At 38.4% G+C, this 19,693-nt stretch overlaps 1 protein-coding gene across 1 annotated transcript in view; it reads left to right on the forward strand.

Moving 5' to 3' along the window:
* Positions 1-6,680: 6,680 nt before the first annotated feature.
* The window catches only part of LOC309548136 (zona pellucida-like domain-containing protein 1), a gene marked incomplete at both ends in the record, with an annotated part of 74,481 nt that continues 61,468 nt past the window's right edge, over positions 6,681-19,693 (forward strand). Inside the window, one exon of the mRNA XM_082248100.1 lies at positions 6,681-6,782. Coding sequence (XP_082104226.1) covers positions 6,681-6,782 — 102 coding nt within the window. The remainder of the gene's footprint in view (positions 6,783-19,693) is intronic.

The following is a 19,693-nucleotide window of genomic DNA, read 5'->3' on the forward strand; positions in this document are numbered from 1 at the left end:
TTCTCTGCCCCTTTTTCATTTCCTGATCGAAGCTGAATGCATTTTGCAAATTCGTGACATCGTTTAACGCCTGTTCTCCTTGAGGAAGCAGGCGTTGTCCCAGTGATACGCATTGGAGACTCTCATATGAAGCACCCCAAATAATTATCTGGGGCAACGTCTGGCATCATGTGCAATTATAGCTTTAATCACTGATGTCTACGTGTTTGAAATATTTCTATGTTTTAACTTTTTTAAGCTTTTTTGCAATAAAAATGTAAAACTTTTAAATGTATGGTGTGGTGCCTTTAAAGTCCAATTAGCTTGGTTTTTATTTTATGATATTTGAGTGTCTGATTTGGAAGGACGTGGTGCCAGTAAAACTGTATTAGTAACAGAGACTGCATGGAATAGTCTCCTTCCCATCTTTTCTGCTCTACCACAAAGTGCACCCTCCTCTTTAATATTATTAGACTCTGGGTATAGATCCAACACTGTACTGCATTCAATAGGCCACTCTAGTTTTACATTTTGGATTACATTATGTAATCTGTATAGTGAAGCAAAGAGTGCCAGTGAGAGTAATAGCATGAAGCATGACAAGACCTAACCTGAAACCAGCCATCACTGGAACTTACTGAAAGTTGAGGACTTCATTTTCCCAATTGGGTTGCTAATAATAATTATAAACTCAAGTGGGTCATTTAAAAACCTCTACAGTAAAATATTTATTTGACGTCTGTAAAGTGAAATATTAAATTTAAGTCTTATATAAGCACTAAATGATTTCTTACTGCATGCAAAAACCACCTAAAATGTATAATTTTCATAGGGAGACAATGCATAGAAATATAAGGACTTTATCTAATTCATTTAAAAGTAATTTTGACAGAAATATAGTATAATGTATTGTTTTTGTGCTGACATACAGTATATGAAAAGCAATGGACTATAACTATAAAAATATCTCAGCATATTTTAACCGTCCTTAAGTACAACTACAATCCAGTAAAAACTGAAAGTAAGGTCTTAACATTCACACAGGGAATACAGCTTACCATTTCAACACTTTATTTTGCATCTAGGTATTACTGTAATACACTAGTGCACTAGTTTCCATATTGGGATGACTGAAGACAGAGCCTATTTTTTATGTGCTTGTGATACAGGATTGGAGAGCAATCCTCAATGTAAACCCTCTGTAAAATTCTTACTGTCACTCATACACAGGATGCACATTGTAACAATGATTCAGTACAAAAAAGTGAGAGAGAGAGGGAGAGAGAGAGAGAGAGAGAGAGAGAGAGATTGCTGTACCCACTGAAGACCACTACTGAAGGTTTATCTTTGTATCCAATGAACATCAGTGCTGGAGCTTTATTGCTCCATTCTCTGGACACTAATGCTGGGAATTTATTGCTGCACCCACTGAAAACTAGTTTTGGGGGCTTATGGCTGCACACTCACTGAACACTATTGCTGAGAATTTTTTTTGTTGAACCCACTGAACACCAATGGCTGAGGTTTATTGAGGCACCCATTGAACACCAATGCTGAAAGTTTATTGCAGCATTCCCTGAACATCAATGATATGATTTTTTGTGCTGCACTTAATAAACACCAATGCTGAGGATTTATTGTTCCACTCCATCAAGGCCAATACTGGGGGTTATTTGCCACACCCACTAAACACCAAATGCTGAGGATTTATTGCTGCATCCACTTTAATCGACGTTTCGACGAGTCACAAACTCTTTCTCCTCAGGAAGATGAGCTTGTGCCTCATTAAAATGTAAATTAAACCGTCATTTGTCCTTTCACCTTTCAAGACCCGTGATTGCTGCTCTATTTTTTTGTTTCTGCTGTACACCTGGGCCCATTTCTGTCCCTTATTTGTGTGCGCTGGCAGCCATTGGACATTTTATATATATATATATATATATATATATATATATATATATATATATATATATATATATATATTTGGGAATGTAAAAAATATTTTTTAAGCAAAGTGCTAAAGTGTTTCCTAAATACGTTTACAAGTTTATTTTTTAACTTACCTTTTCTGGAAAAAAGTTTTCAGTATAATTGAGATATAAATTGTTGGTTTCTGAAAAGCAAATGAAGACTGCAAGGTTTGGAAGTGTAAGCAAAATATCATTTGCCAGCATGATGTCTGTTTTAATGTGCTGCATAAACTTTACATTTTAATAGCAGCAAATATTGTTTTTCCTCTGTTGTTCTTATTTACAAATTCTTCATTTCACAATAATTGAGATTTAGAAAATTAGAAATTCCAAGTAAAAACATTCAGTGAGATAAGTGAGCTAGAAATACTATCCAGAAAGCACATTGTGCCAAAGTCAGAAATTGCACTCTTAATAGGAGTGATGTGTAATTCTCAGAAGAAATCTCCAATAACCCCACAGAGATTCAGTAGAAGGTTGTCAGGAATGTACCCGTTGGAGCCTATGCCTAGAGAGATTAAATGTGATTGGTAGCAGTAACTAGAATATTTATTGCTATACTACTGCTTGTAAGAAGCAAGAGGAAATGTGCCCCAGCATCTGCAGGAGGTTTTTTTCAGGATCACTAGATCATATATATAAAAACATTATAATATGGATTATTACAGAACAACAAAGTTTGAGTAAATAAAGGAATTGTTCTGCAGTTAGGCTATGCTATCTTTAAACATCTTAGGGTTTGATTTTTCCATTTTCACAGAAATCTAAAAGCAGTATTCACCCTAAAAAGAAATACCTCTGTTAACCTTTTGACTATAATACACAGTAGCCTAGTAAAGCTAGCTCTTGGCAAAAACCAGTATCCAAAACAAAACCAAAGAAAATTCCCAGCTCAACTCACCAACCAGTTTGCTTACCAACCAAATTAACCTGTTTGCGTTAAAAACAGGGGTTTAGTTGGCACACATTTGCAAAAGAATGCGTAAGCTGCAGGCCACTTCACAGAACCCTGTATTATCTGCAGTCCTAACTCCTGTAATCTGCAGGGCAACTTCACAGCACCCTGTATTACCTGCAGTCCTAACTCTTGTATCAAGTATGGGGCTAGGAAAAAGAAAGAAAACAATAAACGCATATCTGAACTAGTGACTAATATTGCCCTCCTAGAAACCCAGCACAAACTTTCACTAGCTAAGACCTTACACAAAGACCTGCTCGAGCGTAGAAAAGAATTAGCTGACATTTTGACTAAGAAAACCAAAAGATCCTTATATCTAAGTAAGGCGATCTATTATGAACATGGGGATAAGAGTAGCAAATACTTAGCGAGAGCACTAAAAGACCTACAGACTGCGTCACATATCCCGTGTATCAGAGACAAGAACAATAAAAAGTACCATGACTCTAAGAACATTGCAGAGGCATTTCGCATGTTTTACGAAAAACTGTACAACCTCCCTCCTCAATCTCGCCCCCCTAACTTGACGGGACCTAGGGACCTGCTTATCCACCAATACATCAGAGATAGCGGCTTACCTATCCTCGAACATTCAGACATTCTAGAGCTAGAGAAAGACATTACCACAGAAGAAGTCCAATTGGCTATAAAAGATCTGAAAAATGGCAAGAGCCCAGGACCGGATGGCTTGACTTCCCAGTACTATAAAACCTTTGACTCTACGTTAACGACCCCTCTCACCAAAGCACTGAACGTCCTTTCTAAACGATCTAGACCCTCTGCAGAATTCCTCACTGCACACATAACGGTGATCCCCAAAAAAGAAAAAGACTCAACGGATTGTGCAAACTACAGACCCATCTCACTCTTAAACATTGACGTTAAGCTTCTTGCCAAAATATTAGCCAACAGACTGAGACCCCTACTCCACCTTGTCATTGGACCTGAACAGGTGGGCTTTATGCCCGGCCGCGAAGCAAGGGACAATATTATAAAATCGCTAAATTTGATACATGAGGCACGTGGAAATGGCTTGGAAGGCCTGGTTCTATCCACAGATGCCGAAAAGGCCTTTGACAGGGTGGCCTGGGATTACATGCTAGCCATTTGTGAGCACATAGGCCTGGGTAATAACATGATGACCTGGATTGGGTCCCTCTACGTTGACCCTATTGCGAGGATCAAGGTTAATAATATACTTTCTTCCCCCATTCATTTGAAAAATGGAACGAGACAAGGGTGTCCTCTCTCTCCGATTCTCTTTATCTTAGCCCTTGAACCCCTAATTAGGCATGTGAATGCAGAATCGGCAATTCATGGATTCAGAGTCAGAGATAGAGACTATAAAGTCTCAGCCTACGCTGATGACTTACTTTTTTACATCACCCAACCTCATATCTCTATACCCAACCTGAACCTAAAATTTCGCCACTTCCGATATTTGTCCAACTTTAAGATTAACCACTCCAAATCTGAGGCCATGGATATCTCCCTGTCAGATGACCAAAAAAAACTAACCCAAAGTAACTGCCCTTACAAATGGGAATCCAGATCCATCAAATACCTAGGTATCCAACTCACCCCGCGTGTTGAATCTCTATTTGGAGCGAATTTTACACCACTTCTGGGGAAAATTAATAAGGACCTTCTTAATTGGAATTCCAAAAATTTCTCCTGGTTCGGAAGAGCCGCAATTTTAAAAATGGTTATCCTACCTAGGTTACTCTACCTGTTCCATGCAATCCCCATCAAAATTCCTGCTGTCTTCTTTAAAAAGCTCACTTACACTCAGAGACAATTCATTTGGGCTCATAAAAAACCCAGAATCAACATCCTCAGATTACATTCACCTAAACCAAGAGGCGGCATAGGGTTGCCGAACTTCCTCAAATATTACCACGCCACTCATATTACCAGAGTAGTCGATTGGCACTGCCATGCCCAGCAAAAAGATTGGGTGGAGTTGGAAAGATGTTGCTCAAAGTTCCCAACCCAAAACTTAATCTGGTCAGATCCTACCAATTATCCTGTCGAAGTCAGACTTCATCCATTAATATCTACCACACTCTCCATTTTTAATAGACTTGCCTCTGAATATCAACTGGTCTCCAACCCAGGTCCTATGACACCAATCTCTGACAACCCAGACTTTCTACCTGGCATTGCCATGGATTGTAGGGATTCAAACACTCCCTCATCAGATCGCACCCTGCGGATAAAAGATTGTTTCCGAGGAAACAACCTAATGTCCCTCAACGAATTTAACGAGACCAAACCAAAAAATTATACACTCTCCTTTTGGAAGCACCTTCAAGTCCACGACTTTGTCCGGAATCACAAAAACAGATCAGCTCTGACTAAACCTTTAACGGCCTTCGAAAGGCTTTGCGGAGACCAATCACCATGCTACAAAACCACCTCACAAGCATACCAGTGGATCCTGTGTACCCCAACACGGGCACCAGACAAATATAAGAAACTATGGGAGAAAGACTTGGACTGCTCAATATCAGAGAAGAATTGGGAAAAAGCTTGCATATTTACGCACAAATGCTCACTGAGCACGAGAATCCAAGAAACGGCCTTCAAAATTTTAGTTCAATGGTACATTACTCCGGTGAAGCTACATGCTTGGTCTCCGCAACGCTCAGATCGCTGTTGGAGGTGTCTGAAACAGAGGGGCACTTTCGCGCATTTATGGTGGTCTTGCGACTTAATAAGGACATACTGGTCCAAGATTATTAATCTTATCAAACACATCACAGGCACCTCTATGGTCCTTGATGCTGCTTGCTGTTTACTTCATGTAAATAATCTCTCGTATAAAAGCTATAAGCACTCCTTAGTCAGACACCTACTAAATGCGGCCAAAGCGGTCATACCCCTCCAATGGAATACGCAAAACACTCCCACTACCAAAGACTGGGCGGACAAGGTGAAACTTATATATGACATGGAAGAGACCATCGCTATTAAGAAGGAATCGGATGTTGACTTCCATGAAACTTGGAGACCCTGGGTACTCTTCACATTGTCTGATGATTTTCCCAAATTGATTACATATTAAATAGTGTTAAGATGAGGCTACACAGCCTTCTGAATTATTGACCTTTGTTTACCGAATATTATATCTGGTACATGACACCCAACCTGACTGCTTAGGGATGCTCGTTTCAGAACTCCCTACCTCACCCCTTCTATCAATTTCTCTTTTCTCTTTCTTTATCCCTTTCCACTCTATCTTCCTTCCTCTTGGCCTCTATGGCCATCTGGTGTAGTGGTTCTTTCCCTGACTACACCAGTACCGGTTGATTTGTTGACTGTACGAGACTTTCAGGACATAATTCTTGTCAAATATGTCATTCAACTTTTATACTGAAACGTCTGTCTGTATTCTTTCATGATGTTTTACCAAAATGCTTACATTACTATTTTTCATTGTTACAATCTTATTCCTAAATAAAGCCTTTATTGAATTAAAAAAAAAACTCTTGTAAATGTATGAAAGTCTCCACAGTGGAAGCACATGCACTCTAATGGATAGGTAGAGGGCAGGTGAGCCTGGAGGTAGCCCATCTGTCCTTAAAGACACAGGGGCACACTGGACACCTGGCACATAGCATAGCATTCTAGGATAGGATAGAACAAGATACAATAAGAAAAGATAAGATAAGATACGATAAGATATGACAGGATAGGATAGGATAGGACAGAATTTGATGAGATGAGATGAGATAAGACCGAAGGAAATCAAAAGACACTAAGATTAGATCATGATCAGACCAGGAGATTTGACGAATAGTGATGAAGAATACCAGGGGGAGGATGGAGGTATAGACAGAAACATGGTCTATATGAGAGAAAGTTTAATGAGGGTAAGAAAAATAAGAATGGTCTTGGGTGATAAGGTACATTTCATGCTAGGTGTCTACCAAGCTGTATTTGTTCAATAAGGAGTGGAAATGTATCAATGCTGGTCTATGGGATGCTGTAGGAATAGCAGAGAAGGACCTTTTAATTACCAAAGCTAGGAATCATGGTTAGATTATAGTCTCCACAGAGCACAAGGATACCCTGCCAATGATCAAATACTGTACATTGTACACACTCCCATGCTGCTTCCCTATCTCTTTTTTTTTTGTCGTAGTAGTTTGCTTACACTTTATGTTCTTCACATAAACAAATCACAGTTATATCAAATCAATATGTGCATTGCTACAAATCAAAATATTACAAAACATACCAAAGACAAAACCAATAAATATCATCCTCTTGTGCTAGAAAAGTATTACTGTGCAAACTACTACATCCTCCAATGTCCATCCACCTTTGTGCATCCATCTTTTGCAAACATATAAGTAATATCAAGTAGAAAATAAATTGTCCTTTGTGCTGGAAAATAAACATTCGTCTGTGATGATATATAATATGCACCACAAATCACAAGTGCAGTGGTTTGTACTCCTTTTGCAAACATATACAAAATAAAGCAGAAAATACATTTCCCTGCTCTGTAAAATAAATATTCTTTCATGAAAATCTATCCTCCTCTGTATCACCTCTCCAGATTTTGTCACTTAAGACAAATGTTAGATAACACTCAAAGTGCTTTCCATAAAAACTGATGCTATTTATTAAAAGATTGCAATCACATATTAGAGCCCTTTCACATTGATGTGCTTTTGTGCAACTTAGGGCCCTTTCACACTGATGCTCTTTTAATGCATTCCTATTGACTTACAATGAAAGCTACGTTTTTGGTGCATTTTTGAACAACTGCACCAAATATGCAGCATGCAGGACTTTTCAAAGCGCAGCACACCTGCAGTGTGAACAGTTACATGTAATTTAATGGGGAATAGCTTTGAAGGGGGCTATGAAAGGGGCCTTTGTGTGCACCAACCCTCAGTGCACACAGGTGAATCGCATGTTCACCATCAATCCATTCCTTTAAGCCCTCATTCACACCGAACATGGGCTTTGAAATCATGCGACTTCACCTGAACTCGCACAATTTCAAAGCTGCATTTTAGTCCGACTTCTGGGGCCACATCAAAGACATTTGTGTGGGTTCAAGCATAGATGCCTATTGAATTTGGGATGCTCAAATTGGCAGCAATAGGCTGCAATTTGACGTGTGATTTAACCTGACAAATGTCAAATTGCGCCGATGTGAACAGGGGCTTACTCACGCTAACATGACAGCTATTACCAGAGCCATCTCCCTAATGGAAGATTTCTCTACTCCTTGACTGTAGACAACAGTACAAATTTGGATTACATGTCACTAACTATCCTGAAGACAAAAAGACAGGTAGTGAATCTCTCTAACTGGGACAAACACAGCAATAAAAAAAAAACCTGACAGAAGTTCTAACCTCTTTCAGGCCTTAGGCCTTGCTCTTAGTGCAGACTTCTGGGAAAATCAGTAAGCCAATCAAACAACAGAAAATAATATTGTGTACATAACACCTCCAGGTTGCCATATTGCATTACATTTTACATAAAATTACAGTGCTGCAGACTAAAGTAACTTTTAATAACATTTAAATTATTATGACTTGTGTAGCAATTGTTTATGCTATATCATTTTTTATTTTGCTATTTTTGGTCTCCTACGAAAGTAGAGTTTGCCTTTAACATAAGCTCTAACAGCTGGGGATAGGTTTCTATCTGAAAATTATGTTTTTTTTTCCCCCATTTTCTTTTTCCACATAAATGATGTTTTAGATACCACTGGATAACATTTAATTTTGTATAAAAGGCTTACTTTAGACGGGTCCCCACATTTATGGGACATTGTTATTTTTGTTTTTAGGCTGTGCATTCAGAAACAAAAATTCTGACCTTTTAAAAACGTATTGCATCACTAGTAATACATGATACAAATTAAAGAACATATTTCCAGGAAACACCATCTATAAAGGTTAGAATGAACTCCACCTGCTTTACGTACTATGTTTATTGTCTAATTGTTTTCGGAAATACATTAGACAAAACTTAGTAAAGGAAATATGATATTTGTTGCATCCTGTCTGTTTCAACTCTTAATGCAGGAATCCCTTAGGTTTGACGACTCCTTTTTATCAAATTACAGGGTCAGGAAGTATATGTATGCTTTGCAATCAAATAACCAATTGACATGACTGTCATTTTTGACACATACATTGTTACTTTGCACAATTGCTTTGTTCCTGCATAGCTATGACTGAAAAACATTAATTCTGACGACAAAAGAACTGTTAAGTACAGTAGGTATTGGTGTCAGGAATGAAACAAAACATGTATTGGGTGCTCATATATACAGAATATATAAATATATAAGGAGTTTCAGCACACAGAGGATTTTTATTTTGATACACATCCACAGACAACAAGAATTTTCAGCTTTTTCTACAGCTATGGTAAGTGTATTCTTCCCTGTTTTGAAAAAAATAGTAGCATGGAGAATGCAATATGTTTAATTGATCCATTGCATACAGGGGTCTTTTTATCAATGCTTTCACCCTAAATTCATGTATTAGCTTCAATAAGAAAAATATGTGAACTTTCTGAGAATCTTGGGTAAAAACATTGATCAATAGACCCCATAGTATTGGTAATTTTGGAGTTAAGCTCTAACTACAGGATTATGTTATTGTGTCTACTTAATTTAGTAGTGTCAAGATTAGTGATATAGTACAAAGTAAAATAATTCATAGCAGTCAATATGATTTCAGCTTTTGACTCTGTCGAATGACAAAATACAGTTGCTGTGTTGAATGGTTTTTAATATTATTACCTATAAAATGTGTATAGTTCAGCCCATTTGCTATTTTAAAATTCATAAACATCTATTTGTCTTTATATATTTTTTTTCCAATCAAACCACTATCAAAGTGTACAAAGTACAATAGATATATAAAAATGCTATACCATATGGCAACCAATTACATTTCAACATTCACTAATCTGCCAATCTGATTACTGCAATTGGAAGTCTCTTGGTTTACTGCACAATGCACATTCTTTGCACTTTTTTGTCCTTCCTTATTAAATAAGCAAATAAGCAAACTAACTTCTCCTCCAAGCCTTTTTGCTTTTCTTCCTGCATTCTGTGTATGTGTGTAAAAAAAAAATATATATATATTTATAGTGATAGTGCAGGGCATTCATTCAGGTGTAGTGCTTTTCCGTGGGTTCAGGCTAGCTGGGAAATACAGTTTAGAGCTTGCTGGCCTAAGTTTATTTAAAATGAATCAATTAAAATTAAAATTAAAATCCAACACAACACAAAGGTTGTTTGTGTGGAATTCTGGTGGAATCCCGAACTACAGAAAATCAATTGATTATAAAGGTTGTCCACTCCTGCACACTTAGCATGCTGGTGTCTTGCAAGACATGGACATAGGTTTGGAGGCTCCATTCTCCTAAAACTCTTTAAAGTTTCTGGACTCCAGAACCCAATCTGGGAATTACTAATCCAGTAGAAACCTGAAAATATATTTTTCTCTGCTCAGAAAATACTTTTTTCGAGCCCCTCAGCCTGCATCTGTGAGAACCCTGTATATTTAGCTGCCATTTTAGAAGTGTTAATGATAACAGTCATATTCATAAGCCATATTATTATTAGAAGCCTAATTAAGAAGGACTCATTTATTTTACTTGTCAAAAATATGGTACTGTGGGGTTGCTTTACTAAAACTGCTTCTAACTAAAACACGCTTCTAACTTTAGCTTGTTCAATTAAGCTTTAACAAAGAAAAAAAACCTGGAAGCTGATTGGTTTCTATGCAGAGCTTCACCAGATTTTGCACTGTCCAGTTTTAGTAAATCAACCCCAATGTGTCCATCATAGATAATGCAAAATAAGCAGATCAGAGAGAATGAAACTGGCATTGTAGGTTATCACATCATACCTGGGGATCAACTTACAAATACAATTACTAGACCAATGGGTTTAATGCCAGCTATTTATGCAATGATAAATAATTTAATGTTATTATCCACATAATCGTCACTGTACTTCTAAGAATCACAGACCACTATTTTGTGTTATGTAATAAAAATGTCTTTGTGAAAATAATAGGTAAAAACATGAATCGTCACTATGAAATGTTTCTCCAATAACTTTAAAAAATCAAGTGCAAAGTGTCTTCATTAAAACTTGTAAAAGATTAATAGTTGCCATGGAAAATCGTTTTTACATTATGTTACTCATAAGCATGACAGCATTCATGGAAAGCCTGTTAATGATAACTATTTACTCACTTAGAGCAAATGGCAGGATATAAAATTTTCATTACTTTCATGTCACTGGGAAGCATTACTGTATGATATGATAAAATATATTACAGATTGCTGGATTCACACCTTTTTTTTACAAATTACTTTAACTCTAAAAATGGCAGAATGCAGCCAGCACAATTTTTGGTACTGGCAGTATACAGTAAATGGTGCTGGACACTGATAAATTTGGTTCAGAATTAATTGGGGAAGTATGCAAATTGCTGAAAACCTGAACTAGTCAAAAATAAAAAAATAAATAAATTGAAGGTACATAAAAAAAAATAAGCTGGGAACATATTAAGAGAAGGTGCTCAGTTTCAGACCATGCACATTGTCTGAACATATTTCTTGGAACATCTCATTAACCTTATGATGTAAAAAATGTCCTGTCACAAATTGTTAAATTGGTTAATCTTTTACAGCTGGATGTGAGGCTGGTTCTATCATAGTGACTGAACATTTGTTTTTTACACAGTTCTTATATCTAATACAAACCAAATATCTCTAATACTTCGCCAGTGTGCTTTTAGAGGTTCTCCAGATAGAAGGTACCTTCCCACAGCAACAATACTCTGTGGGAGAAGGTACAACCTACCCACCCCCTTTTCTTGGAAAACTGGTAATAAAGATCTTTTGGGCCACATAAAACAAATTGCATTGTTACTGTTGTATCAAAACTGATTTACTAAATCAGTTGAGAATCTTCTCTCAAAAATTGTGTGTGTAAACACTAACTTCTGCTATCTAGCCATTCAAAATGCATTTGAAGTTCACTCTGTATTCACAGTGATCAAAATATTGTATCTAACAGCCAAACAACAGAAATAAAATCTTTTTTTTGTAGTAGGAAAATCCAAAATCCACAAACAGTTAGAAAATTCAACAGTTTTTTTTTTCTGTTTGTGTACCTTTTGTAGATATCCCTTCATGTCTTGTTCTGGTTAAAACATACTCATAAGCAACAGGAAGTGGGGTGAAATCTCCCCAATGGGAGATATGGACAACAATAAAAATTAACTGATGTTTTTTTTTTTTTTTTTGGCGCCGTGTACAAAGGGCAGGGGCTTACTCAACGCAAGCTTACAAAAAAATAATTTTTTCTTTGTTTATTTTCTTGCATACACTATGTATAAACGGTTACAACATATAAATTCTAAGACACATTTCTCACCCACTACCTCTCCTGCCCTCCCTCCTCCCAAAGAAACAAACCCCAAAACCATATTCCTTCTACCCATAGTACACACATCAAGTATCCAACACCTCTTCAGGGGGTCTTTCTTTTCCTTTCTCACTCTTTTTATGCACCCATCGACTCCACATATATTTCTGTTATTTTAAACTTGAATCAGCCCCCCCCCCCATATTTTTGATAATTTTTCCATCAAATACTCTCTTGAATTATATTCTTCTTCCATAGTACAAATAAATGTCACCCTCCTTAGCCAATTTCCCATTGATGGGGCCTCCTGCAAGTCCCTTGGCTGCGTTCAATAGATGGGGAATGTGTGATTTCCCATATTGTTCTATTGAACTCGCAGTATTATGGAACAAATATATCCATGGATCTTTAGGTAGGTTAGTGCCAAATATGTCCAGTACCATCATTACCCAATAAAAGTGTTTATGAATTGTGTCCAATATTTTTTATTTTTTTATCTTTTTTTTTCTTAAACATTAAAGTTACACACTTGTGCTATTATCCATCTATAAATTTCTCATATTCCATTGAGAAGAAAAAAAAAAAAAAAAAAGCACCACTCTATCTACAGACCAAAATTATAATTAAAATAAATTGTTGACGTTTGGGCTGAGGCCTGTAAATGGCCTATTTATTTTTTCTATAAAGAAGGGGGTCCTAAGGATCTAGTCCATCAGTTTCACTTTGAAAGGCTTCAGTGCCAGTGAAATGCACCCACGGCAGCCACCGGGCTTTAGTCAGTTCTTATGTGTTTCTCAAGATCGAGGTAAGTTCTTCCATCTTGTAGATCTCATTTATTTTGGAATACCACAACACATGCGATGGTGGCTGGGTTTGTCTCCACACAGCAGGTATACATGCCTTTGCAGCATTAAGAAGTCTGAGTGTCAAAGACTTTCTAAATCTTTTTAGTGAGCTCCTCGTAAGGTGGAGCAAACATAACGCAGGATCATCTCGAACCTCAACCGCAGTTAGATGTTTGATAACCGAGGCGATTTTGGTCCAGAACGCACATAAGGAGGGACAGGTCCAAAAAATATGAAACATTGTCCCCTCCTCCGATTCACAAAGCCAACACCTGTCTGAACAGCTCACATCCATTTTATGTAGCACCACAGGGACTCTATACCACCTAGTAAGAATTTTATATCCTATTTCCTGATATTTACTGTCCATAGAGGATTTATGTACTAAAGTCAAGATCTTATCTACCTGCCTGAGAGTCCATGAAGTTGCAAGCTCCCGTTCCCATTGACGTATAAACGGCAACTGTTGTCCCTCTTGTTACTCTATCAACCATGAATAGAAAAAGGATATCATATGTTTAGGGGAGACGTCTGATCTACATATAGTTTCAAATGGGGTTAGGTTACATGGTACATAACCTCTTTGCTGAAAAGTCACAAGAAAATGTCTCAATTGGTAGATACTGAAATAATCTAGGGCAATATCCGGCCATGCCACTATTTCCCTTTGAGTAGATATGGAACCTTTCTGCCAAACATCTATTAAACGGGTTTTGCCAACCTGCGCCAGACTTTGCAACTTGGCATTTATGCATCCAGGTGGGAATTCCAGATTACCCAAAATAGGTGTAAGAGGTGAAGGGACAGGTGCTATTTTAGGGTGGTGCTGTATTCGTCAAGATTCTCGTAATGTCGCCCCTATTGTAGGGTGTGAGAGAATCATGTCTGTCGATGCAAAAATAGACCAAAGAGCTGGGGGGGGGGGGGTCAGCTGGCAAACCTCACCAACCTCCAGTCCTACTCAGCACTTATTAGCCATGTTGCAATTCCAGTCCACCACCCGTACCAAGTGCATGGCCCTATAATATCGAAAGATATCCAGAAGGCCTATTCCCCCCTGTGATTTTGTCAGAGACAGTATCTGTAACCGGATCCTAGGAGACCTGAAGGCCCAGATAAATGAGCAAAACAGTACCCTAGTCTGATGGAAGAAAGAGGGGCGATTGCAATTGGTAGAGCCTGTAATATATATAAGATCCGAGGTAGAATGTTAATTTTAAGTGCGCTGCACCGGCAGAACCAAGTTAGAGTTAGTAGCTGCCATGTCCACAAATCTGCTTTGATCTTGCCTAATAGTGGGAGAAGATTTTTTCTATGCAGATCTAGGGGGTCAGCCATAATTTGAACCCTCAGATTTTCCAGTGAGCCCTTGGCCCAGTGGAACAGAAAGGACATACATAGGAGATGTTCCTCCTGTGCAGACAAAGATATACTCAGCGCCGCCGACTTAGTAAGATTGATCTGATAGTTAGATAGAGCACCATATACTTGAAGTGCACCCAACATATTTGGAAGTGAGATAGTTAGGTTGGTGATGAAGAACACAAGGTCATCCGCAAAAGCGGCCACCTTGTGTTGATCGCCAGCAACCCACATCTCTGCAATATCGGGAGATCCATGGATTGAACACAACAGAGGTTCCAATGTTAAAATAAAAATAAGAGGCGACAATGGGCAGCCCTGTCTAATACCATCAGAAATTAAAAAATAATCTGATCTCCATTCATTTACTCGTACGGCCGCTGAAGGGTTAGTATAGAGTGACAGAATATATTGCAACATCTGAGGGCCCAATCCAATATATGACAGGGTGGCCCTGATAAAACTCCAGGCCACCTTGTTGAAGGCCTTTTCCGCATCAGTTGATAGTAACACTAATCTGTTATGAGATATACGAGCTGCATGGATAATGTCTATTACCCGTGTCGTATTGTCCCTTGCCTCCCGGGACGGTACAAAACTCACCTGGTCAAAATTAATCAAGTGAGAAATATGGGGCAAGAGACGATTTGCAAGTATTTTTGCGAAACGTTTTGTGTCAAAATTTAAAAGTGAAATGGGGCGGTAGCTGCCACATAATAGAGGGTCCTTCCCCTCCTTGTGTATAAGAGCAATATATGCCCTAAGAGAATCAGTGGGCAGCAACGTTCCATCACGGACTGCATTGAAGTGCATTAAAAGGGGTTGGATTAGACGCGTCTTCTTGAAGTGCTGATAATAAGGTATGGTAAACCCATCAGGGCCAGGGGCCTTATGAGGTTTAAACTGCGAAAGGGCTAAAGATAGCTCTTCCTCCGTAATCTCTCCCTCCATGGCAAGTGCCTGTTCCGTTGATAATGAAGGCATTCCAGAATCTCGGAGATAGGTTTCTATCTGTTCTAATTCTTTATAAGGGGTCGCCTTTTTCCCTGAAGTATGTAAATTATACAGAGAACGATAGAAGGAGCAGAACTCACCGGCAATAGCCGACGAGGTATGCACCTCTCCACCGCCTACCGTCTTTATATGTGATTTGTGTGTTTGTTTCCTCGGGCCTCTTAATGCCCGTGCCAAAATCGCCCCTGGTTTATTTGAAAATTCATAGAAATGTCTCCTAGTCCATGTCAAACTCTTAATTGTTTTCTGAAAAAAAAGACGGTTTAGTTCCTCTCTTGCTCGAGTAAGAGGGGCTAGATGTTCAACTGCCAAAGATCGTTTATGTTGTTTACTAAGGAGCTCTATTTGAGAAAAAAGGCCATTCAATGAATTCTCGTGAGCTTTTTTACGTTGGATCGCAATTCGTATTATGACCCCACGGACTACACATTTATGTGCCTCCCAAATTACTAATGGAGTCATAGAATCATCTTTATTTTCCAGGAAATAACTGTCCAGAAACTCATCTATTGTTTCCCTAGCTTCTGGGGATTGTAATAGTGACTCATTGAAACGCCATGTAGAAGGTCTAGGGGGTCTAGAGTCCCAATATATATACATATGAACAGGAGCGTGGTCTGACATAGAAAAATTATCAATATGTGATGAAACAACCAATAGAAGATCCGATTGAGGGACCAAGATGCGATCAATTCGGCTGTATGCGTTGTGGATCGGAGAGTAATAGGTGTAATCTCGCTCACCTGGATGCATCAGTCACCAAGGATCAACCAGTTCCAGAAGAGAGAGTTCTCGTTGTAGACGCCGCAGTCGGGCATACGAAATGCATGAGATCTTCTTTGAGGCATCCATGAGAGGTTCAGAGGCAAAATTAAAGGTAGAATAAGCCTATGCGCTGACCATCAACCAGATGTAATAAACGGACAAAAGAAATATATAATATATTATATAGAGTAAAAATATTGAAAAATAGGGCCCAGGGATAAGCAGCCAATTCCTAGCAGTGTCTCCACATACATAAAGGAAAAATGAAATAATAAATAGAACCGGTGCTCAATCAACCCCAATAAATATAGAAATCACAAGAATAAATAAGCATACACATCTAAAATGATACTAAGCAAAATAGCAACAAATCATTATAAATAAAAGTGATGTGGTGGTGTGCATGGTGACAATAGTGCGAATAAACCACAATAAAAATCAACAATATATTGATAAAGATAAATGGATGAAATAAATGTCATAAAAATACTAAGTATTAACCAATAAATACTGATGATATCAGAGAGATGTGGTAAAGTGCACAGTGCAAAAAAGTGCATAAATATATAACCACAATAACATGAGTGATGAAAAAAATCACTGAGGAAAAAATAAATAGTGAAAGTGAACTATAAAGTGCACCGTGCTATAAATAGATCAGATCCAATAAGAGAAAAGAAAGAAAAAGAAAGAATGGTCTGATCACACTGAAAATGATAATAGTGCACAATATAAATATACTCAGTGATAAATGGTGACAAATACTGAATAATAAAGATATAAATGATGAAGTCTAAAACCAAAAAATATTTTTTGGGTGAAGGTATCATATAAAAAAGCATAAATGAATGGAGATGAAAAATGTTAAAAAATGTTCATAAGTTCATAAAGAACCAAAAAAATTCATAGAGAAAGTGCTGGTGAAGAGATATTGCCGGATTTTCAGGAAACTCCTATGGTGCGGGAAACTAGTTACGCTGTGGTGGTGAGCATAAATCCATAAATGAGTGAAATGGCCGCTCACCTCCAAAACACTCTTAATGAGTGTTTGTACCAGTAGGTAATAGGGTCTCTAATGTAGGAATAGAGGTCCAGTGGTGGTCCCTTTAAGGCAAGCTCTTTAGGTCCTTTGGAAAGCCAGCATCAAACATCAAGGGGGAATATCCTGAGTGGGGTTTGAAACTCAAACCACAGATAAAAGGGAGCACTTCATAGTATAGTAAGTTTTAAAAACATTTATTTGACAAAGTATAAGGTAATGAACTCACATTTGATTTAATAGTAATACAGTATTAGGTAGCATAAGGTAGCGTGGCAGCAGTAAGGCTGTGTAATTCAGAGACTTCCGGTCTCGGCCGAAGACCGGAAGTGACGCCAGACGCTTCTCCCGGCGCGTTGCGTCACAGCATAAACATGACTTTATCAAGTCATCTTGCTGGAGTTGTAGTGTAATAAGCTGTTTTTGTAATAATGTCTGTGAATGTTCTAGATCCCAGATTCTAGATTCAGATAAAGATTGAGCCTCTTCTACATCTCCGACCCTGCTATCCGCCTGATCCATTTCTTGTTTAAGAGAGGTAATTTAATTTTTAAGGTTGCTCACGATTGAAGCCGCCATTTCACTAATGTCTTGCTTAGTTGGAATGCGAGATACAAACTCTTTCCATTCTGTGCCTTGTGAGTATTGAGATGAAGTATATGAAGCCTGCATTTCTTGATCTTCTGCCGGTGATTTACCCAATAATGGATACAGGAAGATCCGCAGACTGACCCATACCTGGTTTGGAGGGTTTTTTTTGTAATGCAGAGCCTGCAGGGCCGGTAGCCGGGGATCGCGTCGGCGCCATCTTGGATACCGCTATGCCTTGCGGGGTGGCAGGACGCCTGAGAAAATAGGAGGTAATGTCTGGCCTTCTGCCTGTTCCACCCGGCTGTACTGGGGATTCGGTTACGGGCATATAGGCAGTGTAAGACAGGGTCCCGGTCGCTGGCTGCAGAGGCTGGAGCACTGCTCTGGTTCACAGAGCTACTACTGCTTGCGTCCTCACGGCGCCATTGCTAAGCCACACCCCCCATCTAATGTCCAATATTTAAATATAAATTGCTTGTTACTGAATACATATTTTTAGAGAGCACATGCATCTGTTGCTGAACCCTAATCATCTTCCTCAACAGTGCATGACTGAGTGTCTCCTCTTTTTTTTTTTTTTTAATAATTTTTATTAGATTTTCAGCAGTACAATCAACTGAAAACAGTGTAATATGTAAGAATAGTGACGTAGTAAATGATACATTAAAAAGAAAGAGCAAAATAACTAGGAATACAAGGTATTGTAACAAGCAATACAAGGTATTGTAACATAGCAGTCAGCAGTAAGAGTACAAGTGTATAAGCGTAAGGGTGTACAGATGAACAACTTAAGGGGTATGGGTTAGTGGAGATTTTCATAGAGTACGTAGAGTAGCATGGGTATAGAGGATGGGTAGATGGAGGAATGGAGACGGGAGAGGTCCGCAAATGAGGGGTGGGTAGTCAGGAGTGCATATACATTGTAATGAGGGGGAGCCAGCTCCCCGGACACCCCCATGGGAAACTCACTGTGTCCGACAGGCATAACTCCCCCATCCATTGTCCCTCTGCCACCTCTACCCTCTCCATGCCCCCTACTAAGGTAGATAGTACCCATCTAGTAGCAATGGATCAGACCTTTAACCATATAGATGAGTGTCTCCTCTTTTACCCAACCCCTCTCTTGTGAATAATATATCCAATCTACAATCTATGTCATCATCATAGTATCTCTTTAGATCTAGCACTGGCAAACCTCCTTCTGTTTTGTTCTTACTTAATATTGAATATTGAATTCTAGGTTATTTACTTTGCCAGATAACTTTTGAGATAAGTGTCTGCAGTATCCTGAAATATGTGTACGGTAAGTGGATAGGGAGCATCTGAAATTAAGAAATCACTTTTGGCAGTATGCTCATCTTAATAATGTTTATTTGTCTTACCCCGGAAAGCGATCTTACTGACAATTTGTTTAATTCACGTTTAATTTAATTTAATAGTGGGATATATTTGGCTTGATATTCAAGATCTCCAACTGGTTAAATTTCAGATTAGATAATTTACCATAGATGTTTGGTAGTTAATTATATTTTTAAGGGTTACCCTGGGACTGGCCACATAAAGCAATATATCACCTACATATGCTGCCACTTTGTGTTCTTCTTCCTCCACTCTCACTCCTTTTACATCCACATTTGCCTAAATAGTTGCCCGGAGAGGTTCTAATGACAGAACAAACAACAGGAGTGAAAGAGGGAACCTCTGTCTTGTTCCGTTAAATAATTTGATTGACTCTGATAA

The sequence above is a fragment of the Pelophylax lessonae genome (assembly GCF_965119305.1).
Source record: "Pelophylax lessonae genome assembly, chromosome: 2".
In the NCBI taxonomy this organism is placed as follows: domain Eukaryota; kingdom Metazoa; phylum Chordata; class Amphibia; order Anura; family Ranidae; genus Pelophylax; species Pelophylax lessonae.